The sequence below is a fragment of the Corvus brachyrhynchos genome, unplaced genomic scaffold, assembly GCF_000691975.1.
Source record: "Corvus brachyrhynchos isolate BGI_N302 unplaced genomic scaffold, ASM69197v1 scaffold213, whole genome shotgun sequence".
NCBI lineage: Eukaryota > Metazoa > Chordata > Aves > Passeriformes > Corvidae > Corvus > Corvus brachyrhynchos.
In genome coordinates this window covers 885302-908225 of record NW_008237233.1, presented here as the reverse complement: position 1 = coordinate 908225, position 22924 = coordinate 885302, and the positions used below count along the sequence as shown (strand labels likewise).

The following is a 22924-nucleotide window of genomic DNA, read 5'->3' as shown; positions in this document are numbered from 1 at the left end:
CTGGCTCCCAGCCATGGCCACTGCAAAAATCAACCCTGTCCTGGCTGGTACCAGGACATTGGTCGAGTGGAAAATGTCCCACAGCGGGAGGTGTGGAACTAGATTGTCCCTTCCAATACAAAGTGTTATAAAATTCTGTGATTATCACTAAAGATAAATAAATGAATAATTAAAAAAAAAAAACCAGCATCCCAGGTTTGGGAAGGTAATTTCCATTAATTGCCTCATTTTAAAAGAAAAAACCTTCACTGAAGTTCATATTGTCTCATTAGTGTTACGTGAATAAACAATTATTTTGCATTCTACATCAGACCAAATCACAACTTGCCCATTTGTTCTTCCGCCTGAGCAGCTGGAAAATGGACTGTACATTTTATTCTTCTGTTGAACTGGTTATTGTTGCAGCATGGCAACAGGAAAGGATTTGCTAAAATTACCTCCTCTATTATTTAATTGATTACATTTTGGAGCATCAAAAGGGGTTGAAAATAAGAACTAGCAATTAGCAAAATACAAGTGTGACTGTGCAGAAAATGTGACTAATCCAACCTTGCTTACATCTTTATAGCAGCTGTGGTGTTAAGTGTTGTGCTGTGATGAATGAGGTGAGATATCTAAATATGGCTAACCAAACACAGAGCCAGGACATGAGGTATGATTTCATAGAAAGCAATTTCAGTTGGATGACTGAGAACGATGTTCACGAGATTGTCAGAATTAGTAGAACCAACAGTCCCTGAATGTAATGGCATATATATCCATTCAAGGATTTTGCTGTTTGGAAGTGCTTGCAGTGAGGTACAGTCTCGCCAGGACTATAAGGGCATGTAATTGAGGAGTGTTTATTGGCATAATGTGACAAACAGAATTTTGAATGAGTTTTCAGTCCCATGTAAAACTGAACAGAACAACCAATCTTTGCACAAGGTATGGATTTTCGTCCAAGTACCATTTTCATCTGTTTAATATTTTATTCCTATGCATGTCCAGAAATGAAATTAATAGTTTTTCTGTGTTCTTTTAACCTACACAGCATAGTTGCAATTATATGGTGGGATTTACCTGTGATCCTTTAAGGAAAATAAACCTTACCTTTGTTCATATAGCACTAATCAACAAATGAAAATCAAAAAAGACATAATAATTATTATATAATTAATATAAGTATATACACTGAACATACCTATGAAATGTCATTCTGTAAAAAGGCATTTAAAACACATACTAACCTTTTTTAAACAAGTTGTTGGTATGCAATGCGGTTCATTATCGACAACAGAAAGTGTTGTATATTCATGCTATATAAATCACATTTGAGAAAAAAATCTCAAATGATAGTTAACTAATGAGACCTACATAAGGAATCCAGAAACAACTAAGTAAGTACTTGAATATGAAAATTAGGTGTTCCTGAACAAAGGGGTAGACAAGCCCTTGGCTGAGGGAAATGTGCAAAATTTCCTCAACAAAATAATCACATTGCATTGTCTTGTCACTTTGTATGAATTTTTACCTATCCTTACAGTAGATGGCTGAAAATGAAGCATGTAACATTATTATATGTAACCCTTGTGTAGACCATGGAGAGAGATGATTGTGCTTGGGTAAGGATTAATGAGTACCTGAAGGTGCCTGTCCTGTCTCTGTTGACTGACATGACATGCTTAAAGGCACAAGCTGGAATTAGATACCTTATATGCAGAAAAAGACAAAATTAATTCCTTATTCACCCCATATAAAAGGCCAGAAATAATAATATAGCATGCAGATCTGTACATGGTATATCATTTTTGAAGTGGAGAAAGTGAAGAAAAATTTTTCAAAAAATATTTATATTATGGATAGCTTAGGTGTTTATAGACAGTAGCGTGTAGATGCACATTAAAAAATGCTCACACATGACAGTGTGTGCTATGAACATCTTAAAGAAAATGCAAATATCCATGCAATACCCTAAGTATTTCGTTTCACTTGAAGGGTTTCCTTACCCATACTACCGGTTCTTTCAAGGGGTTTCAGCTATTGCACTTCATTTTGATTCATATATGGTTTTAAACCAAATTATGCTGTTTGATGGTGAGTTGATCATAAGAAAACACAGACTGTTTTAGAGATGCCTGTGAATTTACATTCATTTATTTGCAGTTTTTTCTCAAACTCTTATATTACACAGAATCATAGAACCATTGAAGTTTTAGGGGTACCTTGACACTGTCTAGTGCAACACCATACCTCAAGCAGCTACGGCAGGCTGCCCAGCACCATGGTCAGTTTGTTTTTGATTATCTAAGGACACATACTCCGCAACCTCTCTGGGCATCTTGGCCCAGTGTTTGAGCACCCCCACAGTAAGAAAGCTTTTTCTTGTATGCAGCTGGAGCTTCTTGTATGGTAATTTGGGCCCATTGCCTCTTGCCCCACCACTGGGGCTGTCTGTCTCCCTCTGCATCGGTGCCTCCTATCAGATATCTATACACGTGGACATGATCCCCCTGAGCATCTTCTTTCAAGGCTGAACAGCCACAGTTCTCTCAGCCTTCCCTCATGGGAGAGGTTTTCCACCCCTCAATGATCTTCACGGGCCGTTGCTGGACTCACTTCATGTCTTTGTTGTACTGCTGAGCCCAGAACAGGATCACAGTTAGAACCATCAAAGGAGCTTAGTGTGTTTCCTGCAAGATACACAGAGCTGAACACTAACATAAAAATATTAAATACAGATCAGATTTAGAAATACTAAATGCCAGGCTTCTATGTGAAGGTATGAATATCCAAGAAGAAAGTGATTTTTGCACCAAAAAGCTATTTTTGTATTGCAAAATTAGTGTATTCTACCAAACAGGGTGTCCCTTCCTCTACGTCAGTCTAATTCACAATAGTTATATAAATAAGCATATGTCTTTTATAAAGTCTTTTCATTACTTAAGGAAAAAAAAGTGAGGACAAAGTATTTTTGTTGAAAACCGTTCATACATACACATGTGACAGGTCAGAAATACGCTGCATTATGACTTTCAGAGTGATTCAGTTTTTGCCATAGCTTGTTGCACCAAGTCTACTGATTGTTTTTGTGCATTATTCTTCAGGCTGTTAATTTCTGGTATGTCCTTGTGATGAATGATGAACACACGGAGACGCGCTATCTGCTTTACTTCCTTTTGAGTTGGGGACTTCCAGCTTTTGTTGTGATCCTTCTTCTAATTATCCTGAGAGGAATCTACCATCACAGCACAGCACAGATTTATGGCCTTGTCTACGGTGATCTGTAAGTGTTTCCTTAAAAAAGCATGAACTAGGTTTGTACTTAATTTTATGCCATGTAGAGAAGGGGGTATGCCCACAGTCAAGTGCAGAAATGGACAGGGGGATTCCTCATTTGGTGGAGATGAGGCAAGTATGTCACCCATATGCAATACAGCACTTTCTGTGGAGTTGGGCTTTGCTACAGTTTCTCTATTCTGGCAGAGCTGTCTCAAGCGTGTCTGCTCAGTGACTAAATAATTCCTTTTGTTCTGAGAATGTGCAATTCCAGACTAAAGGACAGAAACATCTTCTGCTGCAGAATGAGCAAAAGAGAATGGTTTTCTTCCATTTAATTTCTGTCATAACAAACCTCAACACCAAATCAAGCCTTAACCCCTGCACCATCTCTTATGTTATTAAATATGTTCTTTGCTAGAAAGTATTACTACATTATCATGTCAAATATTTTTCTTGAACTGTTTCTCTTGTAATAATGAATGTTATATTGCAAATTGTTCCAAATTTGAGAATTGATGTGTTGTTGACAATTATCACAGCCCTTTCAAAGCCATATATAAGCACAGAAAACTGCCCTAATTATGTATATCTTCATAGAACCAGACGCGTTTATGTGGAGGTAGATAAATAGATAAATATTTTTGCTCTTTCCTACTTTTTTTTACTCTGGCTCCTTTTCTGGCAAACTTAATCTGTGATGATATCTCTTCTAGGAATGGGGCTAATATGTTTACTGACTTTGTATCACAGTTACATGCTTTATGTGCAGAAAAGACTAAACATACCTCTTCTTTTTAAAAGAAATGAATGTAGAAATTCTTTTTATGAAAACGTCATACGAGGTTGCTTTCAGGGTAGACCCACAGCAGGAGAATATTCATCTGTCTTTAATAAAAGAGGAGGATACAGTGTGCATCACTCCATTACAAGAGAACAACATTTAGTTTTGGGGTTTTTTGTCACGCAGGGAACTCCTGTGAGAAGTAGATACTTGAATTTAATACTGATGTTTAAGTATACGCATGTATACACACACACACACGTGGTCTTATAGATATTATTTGTATATACATATCTGTGTGTGAATCTGTACTGTGTGTGGCAAGCAGGGATACCTGATTTTGATGTAAATGAGTTACACTGAGTACCACAAGTTGTCTGACCATGTCAACTAAGTTTAGTCCCACATTTATAGGCACCAACTCAACTCGGAAATATAACTGAGATCCACAAAAGCAGATGATTGCTGATGTTCATGTTGTATCAGGGGGTGCTCCATAGCTGTATACCATCCCATACACATCAGTACTTCTTCACAGAACATGTCTTTTTCTTCATGGTAAAATGCTTCTTTGTGCATAGTAAACACAAGGAATGTGTGTAACATAATCAAGTTCTCCAACTGTAGTCAAACTGTGGATTGATGGTATCATTATGCAGTGAAACACAGCTTTGCAGTTTTTTCTTTTGATATCCATGTCTCATTCTTTGTAAAACAAGTGAAAGCCTTACATTCTGATAAAATTATTAAGCAGAGGAAAATTACTCAGTCCAACCCATTGCCCAAATTAAATATAATTTTTTTCCAGCATTCTATTACTATTTCTATGGGAAAATGCCAGAAACCAGCCCAAGATTAGTAAATGTCCATCTCAATCAATGTGGACACTGTAAGAGATATCTACAAGGATTTTCATAAATAGCATCAATCCTAGTCCCTGATTTGAAGAGCACTTTAAGACTTGTTCTTAATTATACAAGAGGATTTTCAAAGACAGAATGTAGAAAAGGGGAGAGATTGAACTACAGCACTTGGTTTGTTTTCTCCAAACCAGAATGCACTAGTGGAAAAAGTGACAAGGAGATTTCCAAATCCAAACTCATTACATACTGACTCAGAATCAGCCTCAGAAATGGTTTAAGAACAATAGTGTGCTGGTAAGAGCTCCTTCCATGTGAGATCTGGAAGACTGATTAAAGTAATAAAAGCAGTGCAGCCTATCTTAACCCTCTCTTAAGTGATCACTTCTTCATGCAACCTGTTTTGCATTACTGTGGTATCTGACCAACTGTTTTGATCTTAACAAGTATGCCATGGGCACAAATAATTGTCAACAGTATAGCAGTGCTGAGGGAAGTTCAATTTATACTTGCACTGAACAAAAAATGAGTTCAGCTGTGTTGGATTTTATGCTTCAAAGTATTAGAATAGAGTTTTCCTCCATATATGACAAATTCTAAACAAAAATGCATGTATTTTATACTGTGACTCCCATGCCATAGTATGAACAAGTAGCATACTTTTGATTACTTTCATAATTGGCAGTATTTACGTATGGTATGAACAGTTCTCTCTTTGGCATTATGTGGGGTTTTTTATACTGGTAAATTTGTCTGTATAAATGCCACCAAGCAGCACATTTTTTAAGGTTCTAGTCCAATCATAAGTGAAAGAACTAACTGACACAGAAGAGCTCTTTCACTCCTCCCTTTGCTAATTCCTCCATTGCTCAGCTGCAAAGGTGAAAGTCTCTTTGAATAAGACTAGAAAAGATGCTGATTCTAGATCATTTTATGGTAATACAGGGTTTTTTATAACATCTATTGGAGTTCTGGGCAATCTCTTGGGTACAAGTCCAGTGAGTGTAGCGTAATTAACCTTTAAACTCGTGTTTGTGAACAAAAGCTGATACTTGTCATTAAATAATTCTGGCTTCTGATCTCAGAAATAGATGAGTTAAGGCAAAGCTTGCAAATGTGGTTCACCAGCTTCAAACAGTATTGAAATTTTCAGGGCTACATGAGAAACTAGAAAACTACTTTACTGTCAAAGATTTCTATTTTAACTCTTTTACTTGCATCTTTGTTCTGTAAGTGTTAGAGAGTTACAAGTGACCAGGATGGAACTGGAGAGAGCTAGATTTTGTGTAATTATTCAGACTTCTCTTTCTTCTCACCTCTCCATTACGCTATACATCTCTTTGTCAATATCTACAGTTTGAATTTGCCTCCTTATGTTTTTCACCATATTAGGTGAACTGTGTCTTTGCGCTTTAAGAGATCTATTAGAAAAAAACCCACCACTCTATTTAACCGTTTTGCTAAGATAAACTTTTCAGAACTTTAACTGAAAGATTTTCAGAAATGAGGTCTAGCTGTATATACCAAGAATGCAGCAAATGCTGAACTCTCTGGAGTTCGGGAAGTACAGTAAGCTTTGGAATTTGATTTTAAGGTGAACTTTTGTCTTGCTGTAAACTCATCTATTCATAACTTTTTCTTTATTTAATAAAAACTTTCTTCTGAAAGGTGACCTTGATCTTTTAACTACTTGAGTATTTTAAATCTCTTACCCACGGCAGCATGTTTTTTATAAGCTCAGGAACTACTTTTGTTTCTGCTTTGAGTCTGACTAGACCTTCTTGAAACCAAATTCCTGTAAGAAGGCCAAAGGACTTTATTTATTAGAGTATAAGCTAAAACACCTTTGAAAATGAGAAAACTGGAAGTGATTACACTTGACAGAATAAAAATTTAAACGTTTATAAGCAAATATCTCCCTATCTACTGTATCTTTGCAAATGCTGTATTTCAAGCATGACTTTTGTCATGCTGTATCCTACCTTTTTTTTTAATTGCATCCAACTCTATAATTTCCTCTAGTTCCCAGAAAGTAGGGGGGTTTTGTTTAAGTTCTCTAAGGGATGTGTCAGCTCAGTCCTGTTCAATATCTTTATTGACAGTCTGGATGAGGGGATTGAGTCTACTGTTAGGAAATTCGTGAATGACACTAAGTTGCATGGAAGTGTTCATATTCTGGAGGGAAGGAAGGCTTTGCAGAGGAGCCTGGACAGGCTGGGTTGATTGGCCAACACCAACAAGACCAAGTGCCGAGTTCAACAAGACTAAGTGCTGGGTCCTACACTTTGACCGCAACAACCCCATGCAGAGTTACAGGCTGGCAACAGAGTGGCTGGAAAGTGGCCCAGCAGAAAAGGGCCTGGGGGTGCTGGTTGTCAGCAGCTGAATATGAGCAAGCTGTGCCCAGGTGGCCTGGGTCAGAAATATGTGGCCAGCAGGACCAGGGCAGTGACTGTCCCCCCCATACTGGGCACTGGTGAGGCCACACCTCAAGTGCTGGGTTCAGTTTTGGACCCCTCAATTTAGGAAGGACATTGAGGTGCTTGAATGTGTCCAGAGAAGGGCAGTGGAGTTGATGAAGTGTCTGGAGCACAAGTCTTGTGAGGAGAGACTGAACCTGGAGAGGAAGAGGCTCAGGGGAGACCTTATCACTCTCTACAGCTCCCTGAAAGGAGGGTGTAGCCAGGTGGGAATCAGCCTCTTCTCCCAGACAACCAGTGACAGGATGAGAGGACCTAGCCTTAAGCTGCATCAGGGGACATTCTTCACCAAAAGAGTGACTAGATATTGGAATGGTCTGTCCAGGGAGGTAGTGAAGTCACCTGGAGGTGTTTAAGGAAAGGCTGGGTGTCACACTTAGTGCCATGGTCTAGTTGATATAGTGTTTGGTCATAGGTTGGACTCCATGATCTCAGAGTTCCTTTCCAACCTAATTAATTCTGTGATTCTGTATGAGGCTTGGCTTTCTTTCACTTGCTCTTTTCCCTCTGTTAACTTCCTCCAGTTTCTAGAGGTGTCTCTCTTTTAGCATGATCCTTTATTTGCCCAAGGGAGGGGATGATCTTCCTTCTCAGGAGAATCCCTGTTATACATTAATTTTCCTCTTTAAAATCCCATGTAGTAAACAGAATACTGAAGAAGATGTGTGCCTTTACAATACTTTAAATTCATAGAATTTCCATGTATTTGGTTTCAGGGATAGATTCAGATTCACATTTTCTCACAGCACAAAAAGGTTGAACCAAGTGTTCTCAAATATCTTCTTTGTATCATTGTCGTTAAGATATTGATGAGAAATAGTGAAAAAGATTTTCCAGTGACATTCTTTTCTAGAAACAAACCGAATACTTCTATGTCCTCTACAGTCTGGGTCAAAGCAGAGTTTTATTGCAGGAAAATCCCTGGATCTCTGACTATGGAGCCACAACCAGGGGGTAGGGAAACAAAGCTAAAGAAAGATGGAAACTATGAACTTTTTGCTGTGATTAAGTTACAGCTCTTCTTGTTGCTCACACTGCAGTTTCTCTGAATCTTATGCATAGGGAAGTCTCAAGAAACAAATTAGTCTAGGAACCTGTCATGGTTTTAAGCCCATCTGGACATGAAACACTATGCTCCACTTCCTCCTCTCTTCTTCCTCTCCTCTTCTTCCTCTCCTCTTCCAGCTGAATGGGGAGGAGAATCAAAGTAAAACTTGTATATTGAGATTAAAAAATTTTTAATAATTGAAAATAAGCTACAATAATAATTGAAAATAATAATATTCATAATCTTAATAATTATAATCATAATAATTTTTTAAAATTATTTTTTAAAGTGATGCAAAATGCAGTTTTTCTCCACCTGCTGGTTGATGCCAAAAACTCCTTCCTGAACACAGATCGACTGTGCTTACTATTTTATATACTGGACATGAAGTTCTGGGGTCTGGAAATACCCTTTTAGTAAGTTCAGGTCACCTGTCCCAGCCATGCTCCCTCCCGGTTTATTTTGATCTTCTCACTGACAGAGCACAAGACAAGGCAGAAAAAGTCCTTGACTTAGGATGGATATGACTTAGCAAGACCCCAAAACATTAGTGTCTTATAAACACCATTCTCATTCCAAATCCAAAACACAGCGCTTGCACCATCTACTGAGAAGAAATTAATTCTACCCTTGCTGAAACCAGGGCAGAGCCATTGCCAACATTATCGGGATAAGAAACTCCATAGAAAATGTGTTTCAGTACCAGGCACTTTGAAATGAGTCACAGGCACTTTGTGCCATGGTTTGTCTCTAATTGAATGTCTGTCAGTCTGGTGCACTGACCCTTAACCCAGTCAGAAGAATATACTGGGCGCTGCTTTGGGTCTCACCCAGTTGTATGACTGTCTCAGTGTTGGCACTCATCCCAGGAACAGATCCCTGGCTTACTAGCTGTTCCCTAAAATGGAGATCTGCTTTCTTTAAACCAGGGACCAGTAACAAGAATATTTTAGCTTGAGTGAGCTAATTTCTGTCCAAGCATTTGGATTAAGTTTCATGTCTCCTTTTCCCCATTACTTCAAAAGTGCTGAATTTAGTCATGAACGTTTGAATCGCCAGACCTTTACAGGCAGGAATAGGTAAGAAAATAGCTAAGAATTGCTAGAAAAAGCATTCAGGGATTTTAACTGAACCATTAAGACATACTAAGAGGAAGAGGTTCGTATGACAAATCTATGAGGAATTCCCATGCTCTAATGCCTGGTTTTATATTTTGCATGGACTTGGAAGTGTCTCCCTGCATGGCCCTCTCTCCAGCTTCTTTTTCCTATTCCAGTTTTTCCACCTCCTTTTTCCTTGGTTCACTGGCACATCATGTAGGATTTCAAAACTTTTGCAAGTTACTTTTGCTAGACCTCAGTGCAGAATGATGCTTGACTATCTGTATGCAATGCCAAATGCTTCATGAACCACTCAGCTGAAGCTGGGGGGTTAAAAGTCTGCAGTTTTCACTACTGATTTCTCACCATTTGCTGCTTTGTCCTTTTCTGTATAGTAAATTAAACCATCCTGAGCTCAATGTTACCGTAGGAGAAATGTTTCTGATGAACCAGAGCTACTTCAGTTGTGTTGACGCAGCACCACGCTACAGGCATTCTTATACGTATGTATACATACACGCATATACACACATATACATACACATACATATACATATATGCACACATATTTATATAGGGAAAAAGCTAAACAATAAGTTAATTAAGTACAAAAATTGGTGGTTGTATTCTGTACTTGTGCTTTCTTTTCTAAACTTTTCCTTTATTTCCAAAGACGCTGCCTGATGTGCTACCAACGGCTAAGGATTATTTAAAAATACCTCACTTCTAAATATGATGGCTTTAATTAACTTTCATTTATCCCTCATTACCAATGTAAGTTTTCAGTGGGGGGGAAATTGTTGGGGACAGTGGCAGGGGACTGAGTGTTTTTCATATCTTGGCAAATATTTATTGTTAATGTTAAGCAAATGTTAAGCACATCAGAAACAGGCATAATCACTCTACTGTGCTTTTAAAGCATTAAAATAAAGAAAGATAAATTCTGGCTGCTTTGACTGATGGAATTTTGAAACATGAGTACAGAAAAATATTTGTTATTGTAAAATTTCCAATCATTATGGGATGGTTAATTTCTCACAAATCATAGTATCATGCTATCATGGTAAAGGGTTGAAAAGGTAGGTTGTTATGGGTGAAAGTTGCACCCAGTAATGTCCGTGGGGCCTGATCCTTCAAACAGGTTCAGATGAAGGGATTTTTGTGCCCAAACAGAACTCCAGGATCTTTTCTGAAGCCTGTGTAGTATTATGAAAGGAGTATCAAAAAACATCTGCAGGATGAAGGCCTGCATCCCTGTCATTGACAGCTGTTAAAAGCTTCTTATTTCCTTTCAGGTTGTACAAGTAATTAACAATTTCATACCTCTTACTTTGACACCTTTAATCAGTAAAATACAGCCTGCTGCTACTAAACCAACTTGTTCTCAGTTCATCTGTTTTCCAACAGTTTAGAAAAACCTTCTTCTGATATGCCAGAATAAATTAGGAAATACTAAGATAAGCAATAATGAGATCAATACCAGCATCTGGTTCTGACTGCTCCAGTAACAAACTGTGTCCATATATACCTTCTTGTATTTGATCTTCCTAAAAAAAGAGACAAAAAGAAATAGTAGGTTTTTTGTTTGGCTGGGGGAGGGTTGGTTTTGTTTTGTCCTTTTAATTTCACCACAGGGCTGTTCTGCAATCAGTCAATTTTGTGCTCAGATTTTTGTTCTGTGAAATACATTTTAGTGTATTTAGTGCATAGAGCCATACTTTGGAAGGCAGAATCTTTTCTGTCCAATGTAAAAGCCCCAGTAAATAAAGGTGTATCTCACTGAACTGTACTAAGATAATTTGAGTAAAAGGAATGCAGCTTTAGGAAACTGATTTGTGTTATTAGTGTTGCATTTAATTGTCAGTATGGCTTAGAGAAAAACAGTACATCCAAGAAAATCTTTTGCAGATGTTATTCTTCTTGCCAAAGGGCAGGACTGTGAACATGAGCCTAATTTATGTTTGACAGTTTGCACATGGAAGCATCTTCTTTTTCAGCTAGATTTGGATTAAGTCCTTGGTTTAGAAAATGCATAGGAAAAGTAAGGTAATGAAGAATGTCTGCCTTAAAAAATGGTACAAGGGAGACTTTCTTTTTTGCCTTTGGGAAACTGTAACAAGTATTAAATAGTAAAAAACAAAACAAAAAAAAATTAGCCATAACAGTAGATTTTAGTTTCCAAACATATGAGGAGGAAGCCTTGGATTTAAACAGAAGCAAGATAATTAACTGAAATCAGACACACAACTCCTTACGTAATTTTAAAATTGCAGTGTTAGCAAGAACCTTGCTCTAAGAGATTTCAAGCAGGTTTCTGTCACTTAGTTTCCTGGTCAAATGCTGAAGGCTGCAAGTCTTCTGGGACTTCTGGAATGAGCTGCCTGGAAACTCCAGAGCTTCCAGTGTCTTAAAAGTCTAACTGTATTACTGCAGTGCTTATGCTGTGTCCTTGCTGCTTCTTCTTTGGTAATTGTGTTTCCTTAGTATTAACTTTCACAGTAGGAAGAAAAAAAGAAGAAAGCAAAGACAAAAATAAAGAAAAAGCAAAAGGTTAAAAAACTAGGTATAAAATTGTTCAGAGAAATTTCCAGAGGATCACATAATGAGAAGACTGAAATATAGTAAGCCGTGTTCTAAAACAACAGCAGATGACATTTTGGGTTCTCATTATAGAAAAGCATTGTTTAGACATTTTCATTTTCCCCTTTTTCCAACTGTTTAGCTCTACAATAACAGCAATAGGAGAGAGCAGCAAGGAAATTGGTTTTTTGTTTTATTATGCAATAGGTCTGGTATATTGACAAGACTGTTGCCCGCACTGACTCAAACTGAATCTTCTGAAGCTTCTGTTCATTGCTGTTCCAAAACAGCATCTTGGCATTTCTTCATCCTTTGTTCATGGTGGACTGCATTTTCCCTTGTGTTTGCTGTTGTTGGTATTTACTCTGTGGGTACCTCCATTAAAGAGTATGGTGCTACTCATAATAAATTTTGACATGTCAGTAAAGATGATAGGACCAAATTTCTAGCAGTAATTCCCATGGATGTAGATGTGACTTTCAAAAAATTATTGGGACAAAATGTAAACAAGAATGGGCAAGCCTTGACTTAATTTCTGGCACTTGCAATTCTGCTGTTTCTGAGCTTACATTTCTTAACCAGAACAGTCTAACTGTATTTTCATTACCTTTTTCACCTCCTTCTCTTCTTTCCCTCATTCTTTTTTCTCTTTCTTTTGCCTCTTTCTTTTGCTGCATAGACAAAAGAAATGAAAAGAAAACTAAATAATGCCGAAGGGTTGATGCCACATTATCACTCTATAAAATCTGGGAGAACCATTATTAAACATTCTGCATTTCACTTGAAACTTACATGCAAAATATAAGGAAAATAATTATTTTCCTGATGTGGAAATATATATGAAATCAAACATACAAACCTGTCTCTGAGTTAATCTGCATGAGGTTTAAACTAATTTAAATTCATCAAACACAAGGGCAGCTTTCATTTTCCTTAATACCAAACAACCTCCACAGCAATTGAATGGACATTAAGAGATTTCTTGGGTTGTTCATTTTGCCATCATCCTGGTGAGGTGACTGAGGCCAAGTGCAGCACTGAATCAAAACAATGAGTCTATGTTCAGCTTGGGGCAGTAGTATTTGATTACAGGCATTTCAAAATGTACTTGTACAAGGGTGTGACTTGTTTCACAGCTGCACAGGATTCTTTGGGGCAGCTTTTATGAGTCCTCTGAGATTTGCTTAACTGGACCCATGAGCAGATGGTGTTCAGTGTTCCAGAGAAAATCCCCGTTTCCTTTTGAGGAAAAGTAATTAAACAAAAGTAAAAGTAACATCATGTCAGAATTCTTTAAATGCAGCTACAGGGAAAGCACTCATCTTTTCATTTTCTATTTCAAAATAATTCCTTAGGTATATATGACCTTTCTCAATCAACTGTTTTGCTGAAATTATAGGGTGATTTTTTTTCTGCTGATTTGAGTTCTTACACACTCTCTCTTAGGTAAATAGTGCAAATTGAACTAGAAATTTTCAATATCTTCACACCAGAATTTGTGTGGTTCTTACCATGGATCAAGATGGATAACATGGGAAGCAGCTGGTAGAACATCACGGCTATGTGTTTATGAAAACCTTGCATATCATACAGAGAATAAGATTTTCTGTGAAGGTACACAGAAGTGAAGTTGTAGCTCCAACCAGACAGGTGTTCTGGGGCAGAGGCTATGTTTGCACATCTCTGCTCCCTCATGAAGCACATGCAGCTGCAAGAAGCAGCTTAGCTCTAAGTCTGTTCTTGCTGCACAACAACGTGGCTAACAAAGCACAGCCTTGGAAAACCCCTTTAACAGCTGGTGGAGCCAGGAGCCCTCCAACTGCAACAAGTGGGGTGCAGCCTCTGAACTCTGCAGGCTCACAGATTTAGGTGTTTGAAGCTGGTTATGAGGAAGCAAACTGGTACTTCCTCCAGGGCAGCAACCCCACAAGTTTCCACTCCATGCTGTGTACTGAGCACACTGTACTGAGAGAAGTGTCTGTTTGCAAAGCAGAGGAAAAAAGGCACTATGAAAACCCTAAACATGCATAACATTGCAAAAACCTCTGGTAACATCCAGAGATGGAGGTTCTGTTGCTGAATTGGTAAGAATTGAGACAAGGTTTTAAAAAAACCCTTGCAAATATCAGGAAGGGGTGCCTGTAGTTCGTTTATCAGCATGGACATTTATTTGTATTAGTGTTCTTTGCTTATCAGTAACAGCACCAACATGAGCTTATGGTAGAAGTTCAGTGAACACTGTATTGTTTAATTTAAAAAAATCTCTGAGAAATCTGTATAAGTGCTGATACATTTTGTTCAATTTCTAATTTATTTTACCTGACATTTTCCTAGCTTTCCTAAATCCTTGTCTGGCTGGTGGAAAACCTACTTATTTTTAGCAAATTTACTGTGTAAATTATAAAAAAGATTTTTTTTCAGGACTAGAAGCAACAGGAACTGACATTTAAATAGCTTCAGATACATATAATGTAGAGAGGAGTGTAACATTTGCAACTGTTCTGTCTGTCACCTTAAATTTCAGAGTTGCTTTATACACAATAGATCATTCTTGGGGACTGTAACTCATTAATAAAACTTAGAACTGGAAACTTTTTTCTTTATCAAATGTAGCTCCACCAGAGTACCAAGTTTTTTAAAAACTTCTGTAATCATCATGCACCTCCTAATTCCAATGCATTCATATTTTAGAATCCAATTCCTTGTGTTTTGGACCCAGTTCTCACAGCTGCCTGCAATTTTATGGAAAGAGATCAGGAAATTATTTCTCAGAAGAGCATGTACATATATAAATAGGATTTAAAAATCTTAGACTGTCTCGTTAGAAATTTCCAGTGTGTAACAAATACATTTCTAAATTTTTTTCTAATTAAAATGGAATTTGAACTATTTTATAATAGTGTACTGCAACTCTATTTAAGAAAATCAGACTTCAGTTTAAAATTTGATGCAGTCCATATAATTTGACAAACATGGGTTAAACATGCTGGTTTTTTGCAAGTCACTTAAAAAAAACGGAAGTGTCATGTATTTTCCAAAAAATGTAGGAGAGTCTGTGGCAACCATATCCTGCCAAGGCAATGTCGGTGAGATCTCAGCTGTGTCATGCCTCTTTGAAAGCTCCCGCATCACTGTTTGATTCAGTTATAAACCAGTGCTGCTTTCACCTCCCTATCAGATCATTTTTTTGGATTTACCTGATGCAAATATAAATCAGATAGTTTGTACTGTTATTATTAGCTACTGTCTTGTTGCTGAGTATACAAAAACAAAATCTATTTCCTGAGAGGAACCTCTTGCTAAAAGAAACCCTCTTGCTAAAAGAAACCCTTGCATATTGGAAAGTAATCAAAATGTAAGCCCAGACCACATTTCAGTCAGCCTCCACTGCTTGAACAACTTCTCTAACCTTCCAAGTGTAATTTAGAGTATTGTGATGCAGCTGTAGTTGTTGCTGACCAATGCAAAATCATTCTTCCCTGCTCAGTCGTGTAGAAAAATCAGCCGAGTTGGAGGTTCTAGCTCAGTGTACTCATATTGAAGCACCGAGTCATGAAAGAGGGCATATTGTGTCTCCCTGAGTCACAATACCACTGTGCTTTCCTTACGGTGTTCAATTTACTCCAAATGCCACTTTTTCTTCTAAAACTTGCCAAGGTTATTCATAATATAATAACTTAGGTTGTTTTGAATAGTGAGATGTGTGAAGTGCAGAATGCATCTGACCATTAATGCTTAGCTTCAGTACAGCTGCCATGGCCTTTTAGTCATATTTTGGTCAAGGTCCATAGCCTTCCTTCTAATGCATGTCATTATGTAACTCAAGTACATTATATTATTATGACTTTTTTTTTCTATATTGTCTGGAGTTTTTTGGCTGGGGGTGGGAAAGATCTTAGGAGGGGACATGGCCAGGACAGCTGACCCAAGCTGACCGAAGGGATATTCCACAATATATCATGTCTGCTCAAATATAAAACCTAAGAGAAAGGAGGAGGGAGGAGACACAGTTGTTGTTATGATGTTTATCTTATGGAGCAACTGCTACACATACTCAGTTCCTGCGACATGGGAAGTGACTGGACATCACCTGCTGATGGGAAGTAGACCACAAGTCTTTTCCTTTTTCTTCCATATGCAACCTTGTCCTTTGCTTTATGAATGTATTTATCTGGCCCATGAGGTTTTTTCATCTTATTTGCTGCCCCACCCCTCCTCCCTGTCTTGCTGAGGGGAGTGATACAGCAGGTTGGAAAGCACCTGGCATCCAGGCAGAGGGAATCCACCAGAAAGCTCGAAGGCCTGGAGTAGGGTTTGAGTAGCATTGACAGGATGTAGAGGATAGAAAGAGTCAAATCTTACCTAGAATCATCTGTAATGACCTCTTACAATTCTGTCTACCTCTGTCTTGGCACTGTTTTAAAAGTATCAAATTGGAGTGATGAAAAACAGAGTTAGGAATTTTGGATGGAAAGAGGATCCATGCTTGTTCATAGATCTTTAGAGTTATTCTAGTCAGTATCCCCCACCTAGTCAGATTCTTGTTTTTCCTTTTCACTTCCCCGAGTAGACATATTGCGCCAACATTGAACCAACATTTGGTTGCAAAATGTTGTTTTAAGCTATATTTTATGCAAATTCATCCATAGAAACAGAGACCTGACTGTCTAAGCACTGTCCTGGAAACTGTAATCCCTTTACTGTACTTTTTGGCTTTACACTAACATTCTCAAAAGCCTTCTAAAAATTATTTTACATCACTAAGTTTTCCTTCTGTGATGCAAATTGGAAATTTTAACCTCTTTAGCCTATTCTTAATATATGCTTAATATATAATAAGTATAAATCACAGAACAATTACTCAGTGCTACCATTTGCATGATGTTATTACTCAGAGCACATCTGAAAACAAAGGTTGCTTTCTGAAGGCTTAGGGGGGAAAAAGTAATGCTTTGGATGTCTCTGTGGCTACTGTATTGGAATGCAATCTGCCCTTTTCAAAAGAAACTAAAAAAAGAAAATCTTTGCTGATGGGTTGTTTTAGAATTCTTGTGTTTGTGTCTTACGCAAATTTTTAGAGAGAGATGATTGTCTAACCAGCAGCAGGATGCAGGACATATTAACAGTGAAAATAAAGTTTTTGATAAATGCTATTTTGGTTACTGGTTAAAGTAAACACTGCATCATTAGGCTGGAGCTGTACATGTGGTTTTCATCCTTGGACATTGGAAGGATTACATTTCTATTTTGCAGTTTGGATTGTGCAATGTTTTAGTTGATAATGGCTATAAATAGCAAAAAGGAAGTTAAAAAAATCATGCTAGACATATTCTCTGTATATGTGCAGATACATAGTTTGTCCATCCTAGGCATGTGCATAGCTTGCAGTTATTAGTAATGAAAGGAAGGAAAGGGAAGGGTAAAGGGAGGAAGGAAGAAGAGAAAGGAAAGGAGAAAAGAAAAGGATTAAAATTGAGAAAATATCTACAGTGGAAAAGAAGAAAGCTCAGCTGATCTTCATTCTAGGCTTGACTCTCTATTGCCTAGGAAATGTTTAACAGGTGTCCACCAGAAAAGAAAACCTAGAACTGAATCTCAGAGGTTTTACTGGAAAGAATGCTTCAAATAAAGAAACAAGAGCTGTCTAACATCTTTCATTGTAAGGTGTGTGCTTTAAGTATTTTTCACCAAGCATTAGTTCCTGGGCTTGAAAGCACCTTTCTAATTTTTGTTTGGTTGCTCTTCTAAGGTGCCCAATCCTGATCATTTTCAGTCTGCTAAATACAGCTAATCCCTCCAGTGACTACTCTGATAGCCATCAGCCAATTCTGGCATTGTTTAAGCCCCTCAGCTTGTGTTTTTCAGCAAGAAAAATATATTGCAACATGGAGTATTCTAATTCTGCTTTTTGCCTACTTGTAGATTGCCAGTTCCTTGCCTACTTACATTTTTCCAGTAATTGTCCCTTCCCGTTAAAGAAAAACCCACAAACCAAACAAACCAAAACATACCAGAAATTTTTTTTTCCCGTGTGTTCAGAGCAGAACAGATGTATAAGACCTCTGGTGGCCCTCATAGCTCTAGTGTGAACTTTTTTCATTCAATTTGTGGTTTTGAAATGTGCCAAAACCAGACTGTCCTGGTTTTGACTGGTGCAGATGTAATTTTCTTCACAGTAGGTGTTACACAGCACTGTGTGTTTTGTATTCAGGGTGAAAATAATGTTGCTAACACACTGATGATTTGGCTGTTGCTACACAGTCCTCACCCTAAGTCCAGGACTTTTCAGTGTCTCATTCAATGCCAGTGAGGAGCTGCACAAAAAGCTGAGAGAGAGCATGGCCAGGACAGGTGACACGAACTGACCAAAGGGATATTCCACACTCTAGAACATCATATCCGGTATACAAACTGGGGGGAGTCACCTGGAAGGGGGCAGATATTCAGGAATGGGCTGGGCATCGGTCAGTGGGTGATGTGCAGTTGTATAGTGTATTGCTTGTTTCTTCAAAGTTCTGTTACTGTCTCTCATTATTATTATTGCTGTTACTATCTTTATTATCATCATCATTGTCATCATCATCATATTCAGTATTACTATAATATTTTATTTCCATTATTAAATAGTTCTTAAGCCACAAGATTTACCTTTTCTTTCCAATTCTCTCCAGTGAGAGGGCAGGTGGGGGGAATGAGCAACTGGTACTTATCTGCTATCTAGGATTAAACCACAACACAGGCACAGCATGCCACTGTGAGATATTTGTAATGCTGATTAGAGCAGAATGTTTACCTCATATGTATAGCAGAACAGACAATTCTTTATACATCCAAGTATGACCTTTACTTCTTTGAAACAGTGGAAAATTACAACTCCTGTTCTTCTTCATGTGGTCCATAGTAATTTCCAGATTTTATTCTGAAGAAATAAAACTAGCCAATGAGTGCAGTATGTTTTACATTGCTTTTCTTGTATTGCATCCTGCTGTGTAACTTAAATAGTATCAGAGGTCTCAAGTACATTTATAAACCAAACCTGTAAACTCATGAAATATTGAAATCAAATTTGCCCCATGTAGTCTGTTGTCCAAAAAAATCTTGATATTTGTTTAGTTCTTCATGAGCTGAATGTTTTAGCATAGCTCTTTTTTTTTTTTTTTCTTTTTTTTTTTTTTTTTTTTTTGTTTTCTAACTCTGGTGCAATATTAGTATCTAGACATCTCAAATTCCCTAATATATTTAAAGACATATTGAAAAAGACTCTCAACAGACTAAGTTCTCAGGTTTTCAGAATTCTTAGATGAAATGTTTTAGGGAATTATTACTTTAAAGTGCCCTTCAAATATTTTTCAGCATCTGCCTTGGCTACAAATGTACTGGGGTATATTATTTTTATTATCTCTTATAATCCAAGCCTGTAATAAAGGAGTTTCCATTCAAATTTGCGATAGCACAAAGCTGGGGGGGAAAGTGCATTACAAAACAGATAAAATTCATTATGTTATTGGCATCTGAGATCTCTTCGAAAGAAGTAGTACAGTATTTAGTGAGAACATGTGGAAAAAATTGTATCTTGCCAAGAGTAATTAGCTTTGCAAGGAGATGAGGAATAACTGGCTCTTTACCAATTCTCCATGGAAAGATCTCATATGTACTGTGGATGATAAACTGAGAATGAGTCAACAATTTTGTGCTATGGTAATAAAGGCAGACTTGGTTTGGACCTATATATTAAGCAATTTAGTCTAAAGAACACATAAAGCCCTTCTGCTCTAACTATGTACTGAGATTAAATGCTGTCAAAGATGCTGTAATCCATAACTTAATAAATACATCAGTTCAGTGGTGTGATCAAGGATAGTGGCAAAAGTCTTAATTATAAAATATTTCCAGAAAGACTGAAATATCTAGGACTGTTCATTTAAATGAATACCATATAGGAAAATAGTAGCAATTTACAAGTATGTAAAGAAATGTAGCAAACAAGGAAAAGATCAGTTTCCCACAGCCATGTTGACTCTGATAGACATAACCTGTGTATACTGCCCAAATAAAGAGCTGAGTTTAACATTGGGCAATAGTCTCAGTAAGTTCTGTGGAGCATTGAAACACATTTATTGGAGGGGATATTGGTTCTTTATCACTAGACAGAGATTAGGCTCTAGTGATGTAGAGTATAATAGGGAGAGAAGTTTTTTTATAGAAAGCTAAGCTTTCTAGTTCCCAGCCACAGAAGAGTTTCCTTTAGTAAAAGGCTCACAAGGACAGCAAATCATTTCTGGTGGCACTTCAAAAATATTTTCAAATTCTCACTTGTTTTAAACTATCCCATATCTGTATCACAGGCCAATTCTTACTGCAATGAAAGGTAACAAGGTGGCATTTCTACTCATGCAGTTCCTATCTGTGTTGTAAAGCTCATAAAAACCTCCAAATAAATGCTAGATCACCTTCCAAGGTAGCCATGAAGCATATCAAATTGGGACACACTCTTTAATTCAGTCTTACTCAGTTTGAAAAAGTGTGAAGTCTGTTTCCAGGGTATTGTGCAAACTGTTATTGTGTATAGAAGACTGTGTGAAGTTGACTGAAGACATCAAGTCTAAACCTGTGTACCTTTGTCAGTGTGAATTTTTTATGATCTTGTAGAAATATCTAGAATCTTGCCTACTGTAGACAGAAATTTCTCTAATGTGAATGTGGCTTGAATTTCCTCAAGAGCTAATGACTACCATCTCAAATGTTACCCATGATAAGCTTAGCATACCCTTTCCATATGGTTTTCTCCACATCACTTCATAGAAGCATAAGCTTTTCTTTTTTTTAAAAAAAAAAAAAGCAAATCCAAGATCCACAAAAAAGAGACACATACAACAAAAATGTCCACGTGTTTCTTTCCCTGTCACAAAGTGTAAAAATAAAAGATAGAATTAGAATAGTTATTAGGAAGAAATTACTTTGTGTGAAGATGGTAAGGGACTGGAACATATTGCCTAGAGAAGTTGTGGATGCTCCATCCCTGGAAATGTTCAAGGTCTCAGGTTGGATGGGACTTGGAGCAAGCAGATCTCATGGAAGGTGTCCCTGCCCATGGCAATGCAGTTGGAACAAGATGAACTTTAAGATCCTTTCCAATGCAAACCATTCTAGGATTTTGTGAATCTACTGTATTATTGTTGTTTAATGTATTTATGGAAAAGGATAACTGTTACAACATAAAAGAAAGGAGAGTGGAGCTCCATAATCTGATCACATTGATTCATCAGGCTGAGGAGGCTTTGACACTGCAAAAGCCAGTATGTTTATCTCCTTGAAGGTTTTGTCCACCACTGACTTGGTCTCAAACAGTTGTTAAACCCATTGTTTTCCTGACTGCCATTTTAAAGTAAATGCATATTATTCTTGTTTTGCGGTAAAGTGTTTTGCTGTAGAGCTCAGTGTCTCAGAACACCACGTATTTGATAGATAAGGCCACTTGAAAGTTTTTGTCAAATTTAAGCTTTTATAGTTTCAAGATGCAGTTGAAAGAGATTGTCCTTGGAATTCAAGACAATGCAATAATTACATGAAACTGTTTTTACCACATCAAGCTATTTTAAATCTTTGTTGCTCAGAAGGGAACAAAGTATGTCAGTCCTTCCAGTTTTTTACAATTGATATTTCCTTAACAATGTTGCTTGTTATTTATTTTTGTTTTCCTTTTTTAATATTAATTATGTAATTGCGCTAACAGTAGTTCCAGTATACATCTTGTCAGTTGTTTCTTGTGTTTGATTTAAAAGTATTAGAGAAAAGAAAAAAAAAAAGAAGACCTTCCATATCATACGTAGCTGAAATACCTCTCTAGATTTTAAGAAGTGTGATGTTTTAAGAGATCACAGAAGGCTTTACAAGAACACTTAAAGTGTCAGATATATGTGCTTCACCCCTTTGAGAAGAAAGCAAGTCTAGCATCTGCTTTTATAGATTCAATGGGGAAAAAAGGAAAGTCAGGATAAAGCACTGATTCTGGCTGGCTGATAAATGAAGTAATTTTTATCAATGTATAGATTTAAATGTATGACTTTCTAAAATTACATCTTTTCAGGCAAAGATGTCTCTTAATTTCCCCTAGCCTTTCCATGCTTGTTGTATTTGAAAGTATCAATTTAAATTAAATGAACATCTGCAGTAGTCACCAATGAGAAAACTGTTTTATATATTAAAGGTATTTTTCATCATTCTAGGCCTGGGAAAAAAGATATGTAAATTAAATATCTTATTGATTTGTATTGAAGGAAAAATTGCTGATTAGTTTCAATATTATGTTTTTTCCAGTTGTAAAATGATTAACAAATCATTACATACTAGTATGGAATTATACCTTGGAGGAAAAGCATACTAAAGACAATTATTTCTAATTTTTTTTCTAGCCTCTTTCATATGACAGACCTTTCATAGGTACAGACATACACAGGGCTTTTGAAAATGTGCTTTATGTTCTGTTCTGTTATGTTAGAAACATTTGAGATGGAAGTAAAGTCGTGTTTATGGGAAAAGTGACATCATGCGTGAAATAGGAGACTGGGAAGATAAAAGGGGAAGTCTTGAAGATGATGAATTTCAATGAGTTTAGATAAGAGTAGTGGAAGAGAAACAACCAATGGGGATATCTTACCATCAAGGTATTATGATCTGATTATAAAAGATGCTTCTGCCCAAATTAAGGTGTAAATGAGACCATACACTGAAGTCAGTAGTACTGTAAATTTAATTTAACAGTAAATGTGAGATAGAGAGACAGAAAGAAATAGGAGGGGGGGGGGGGGGGGGAA

The 22924-nt window shown here is 37.1% G+C and overlaps 1 protein-coding gene across 1 annotated transcript in view; it reads left to right on the top strand.

Moving 5' to 3' along the window:
• The window catches only part of ADGRV1 (adhesion G protein-coupled receptor V1), a 269849-nt gene that overhangs the window by 191922 nt on the left and 55003 nt on the right, over window positions 1–22924 (top strand). Inside the window, 1 exon segment of the mRNA XM_017729530.1 lies at window positions 3087–3265. Coding sequence (XP_017585019.1) covers window positions 3087–3265 — 179 coding nt within the window.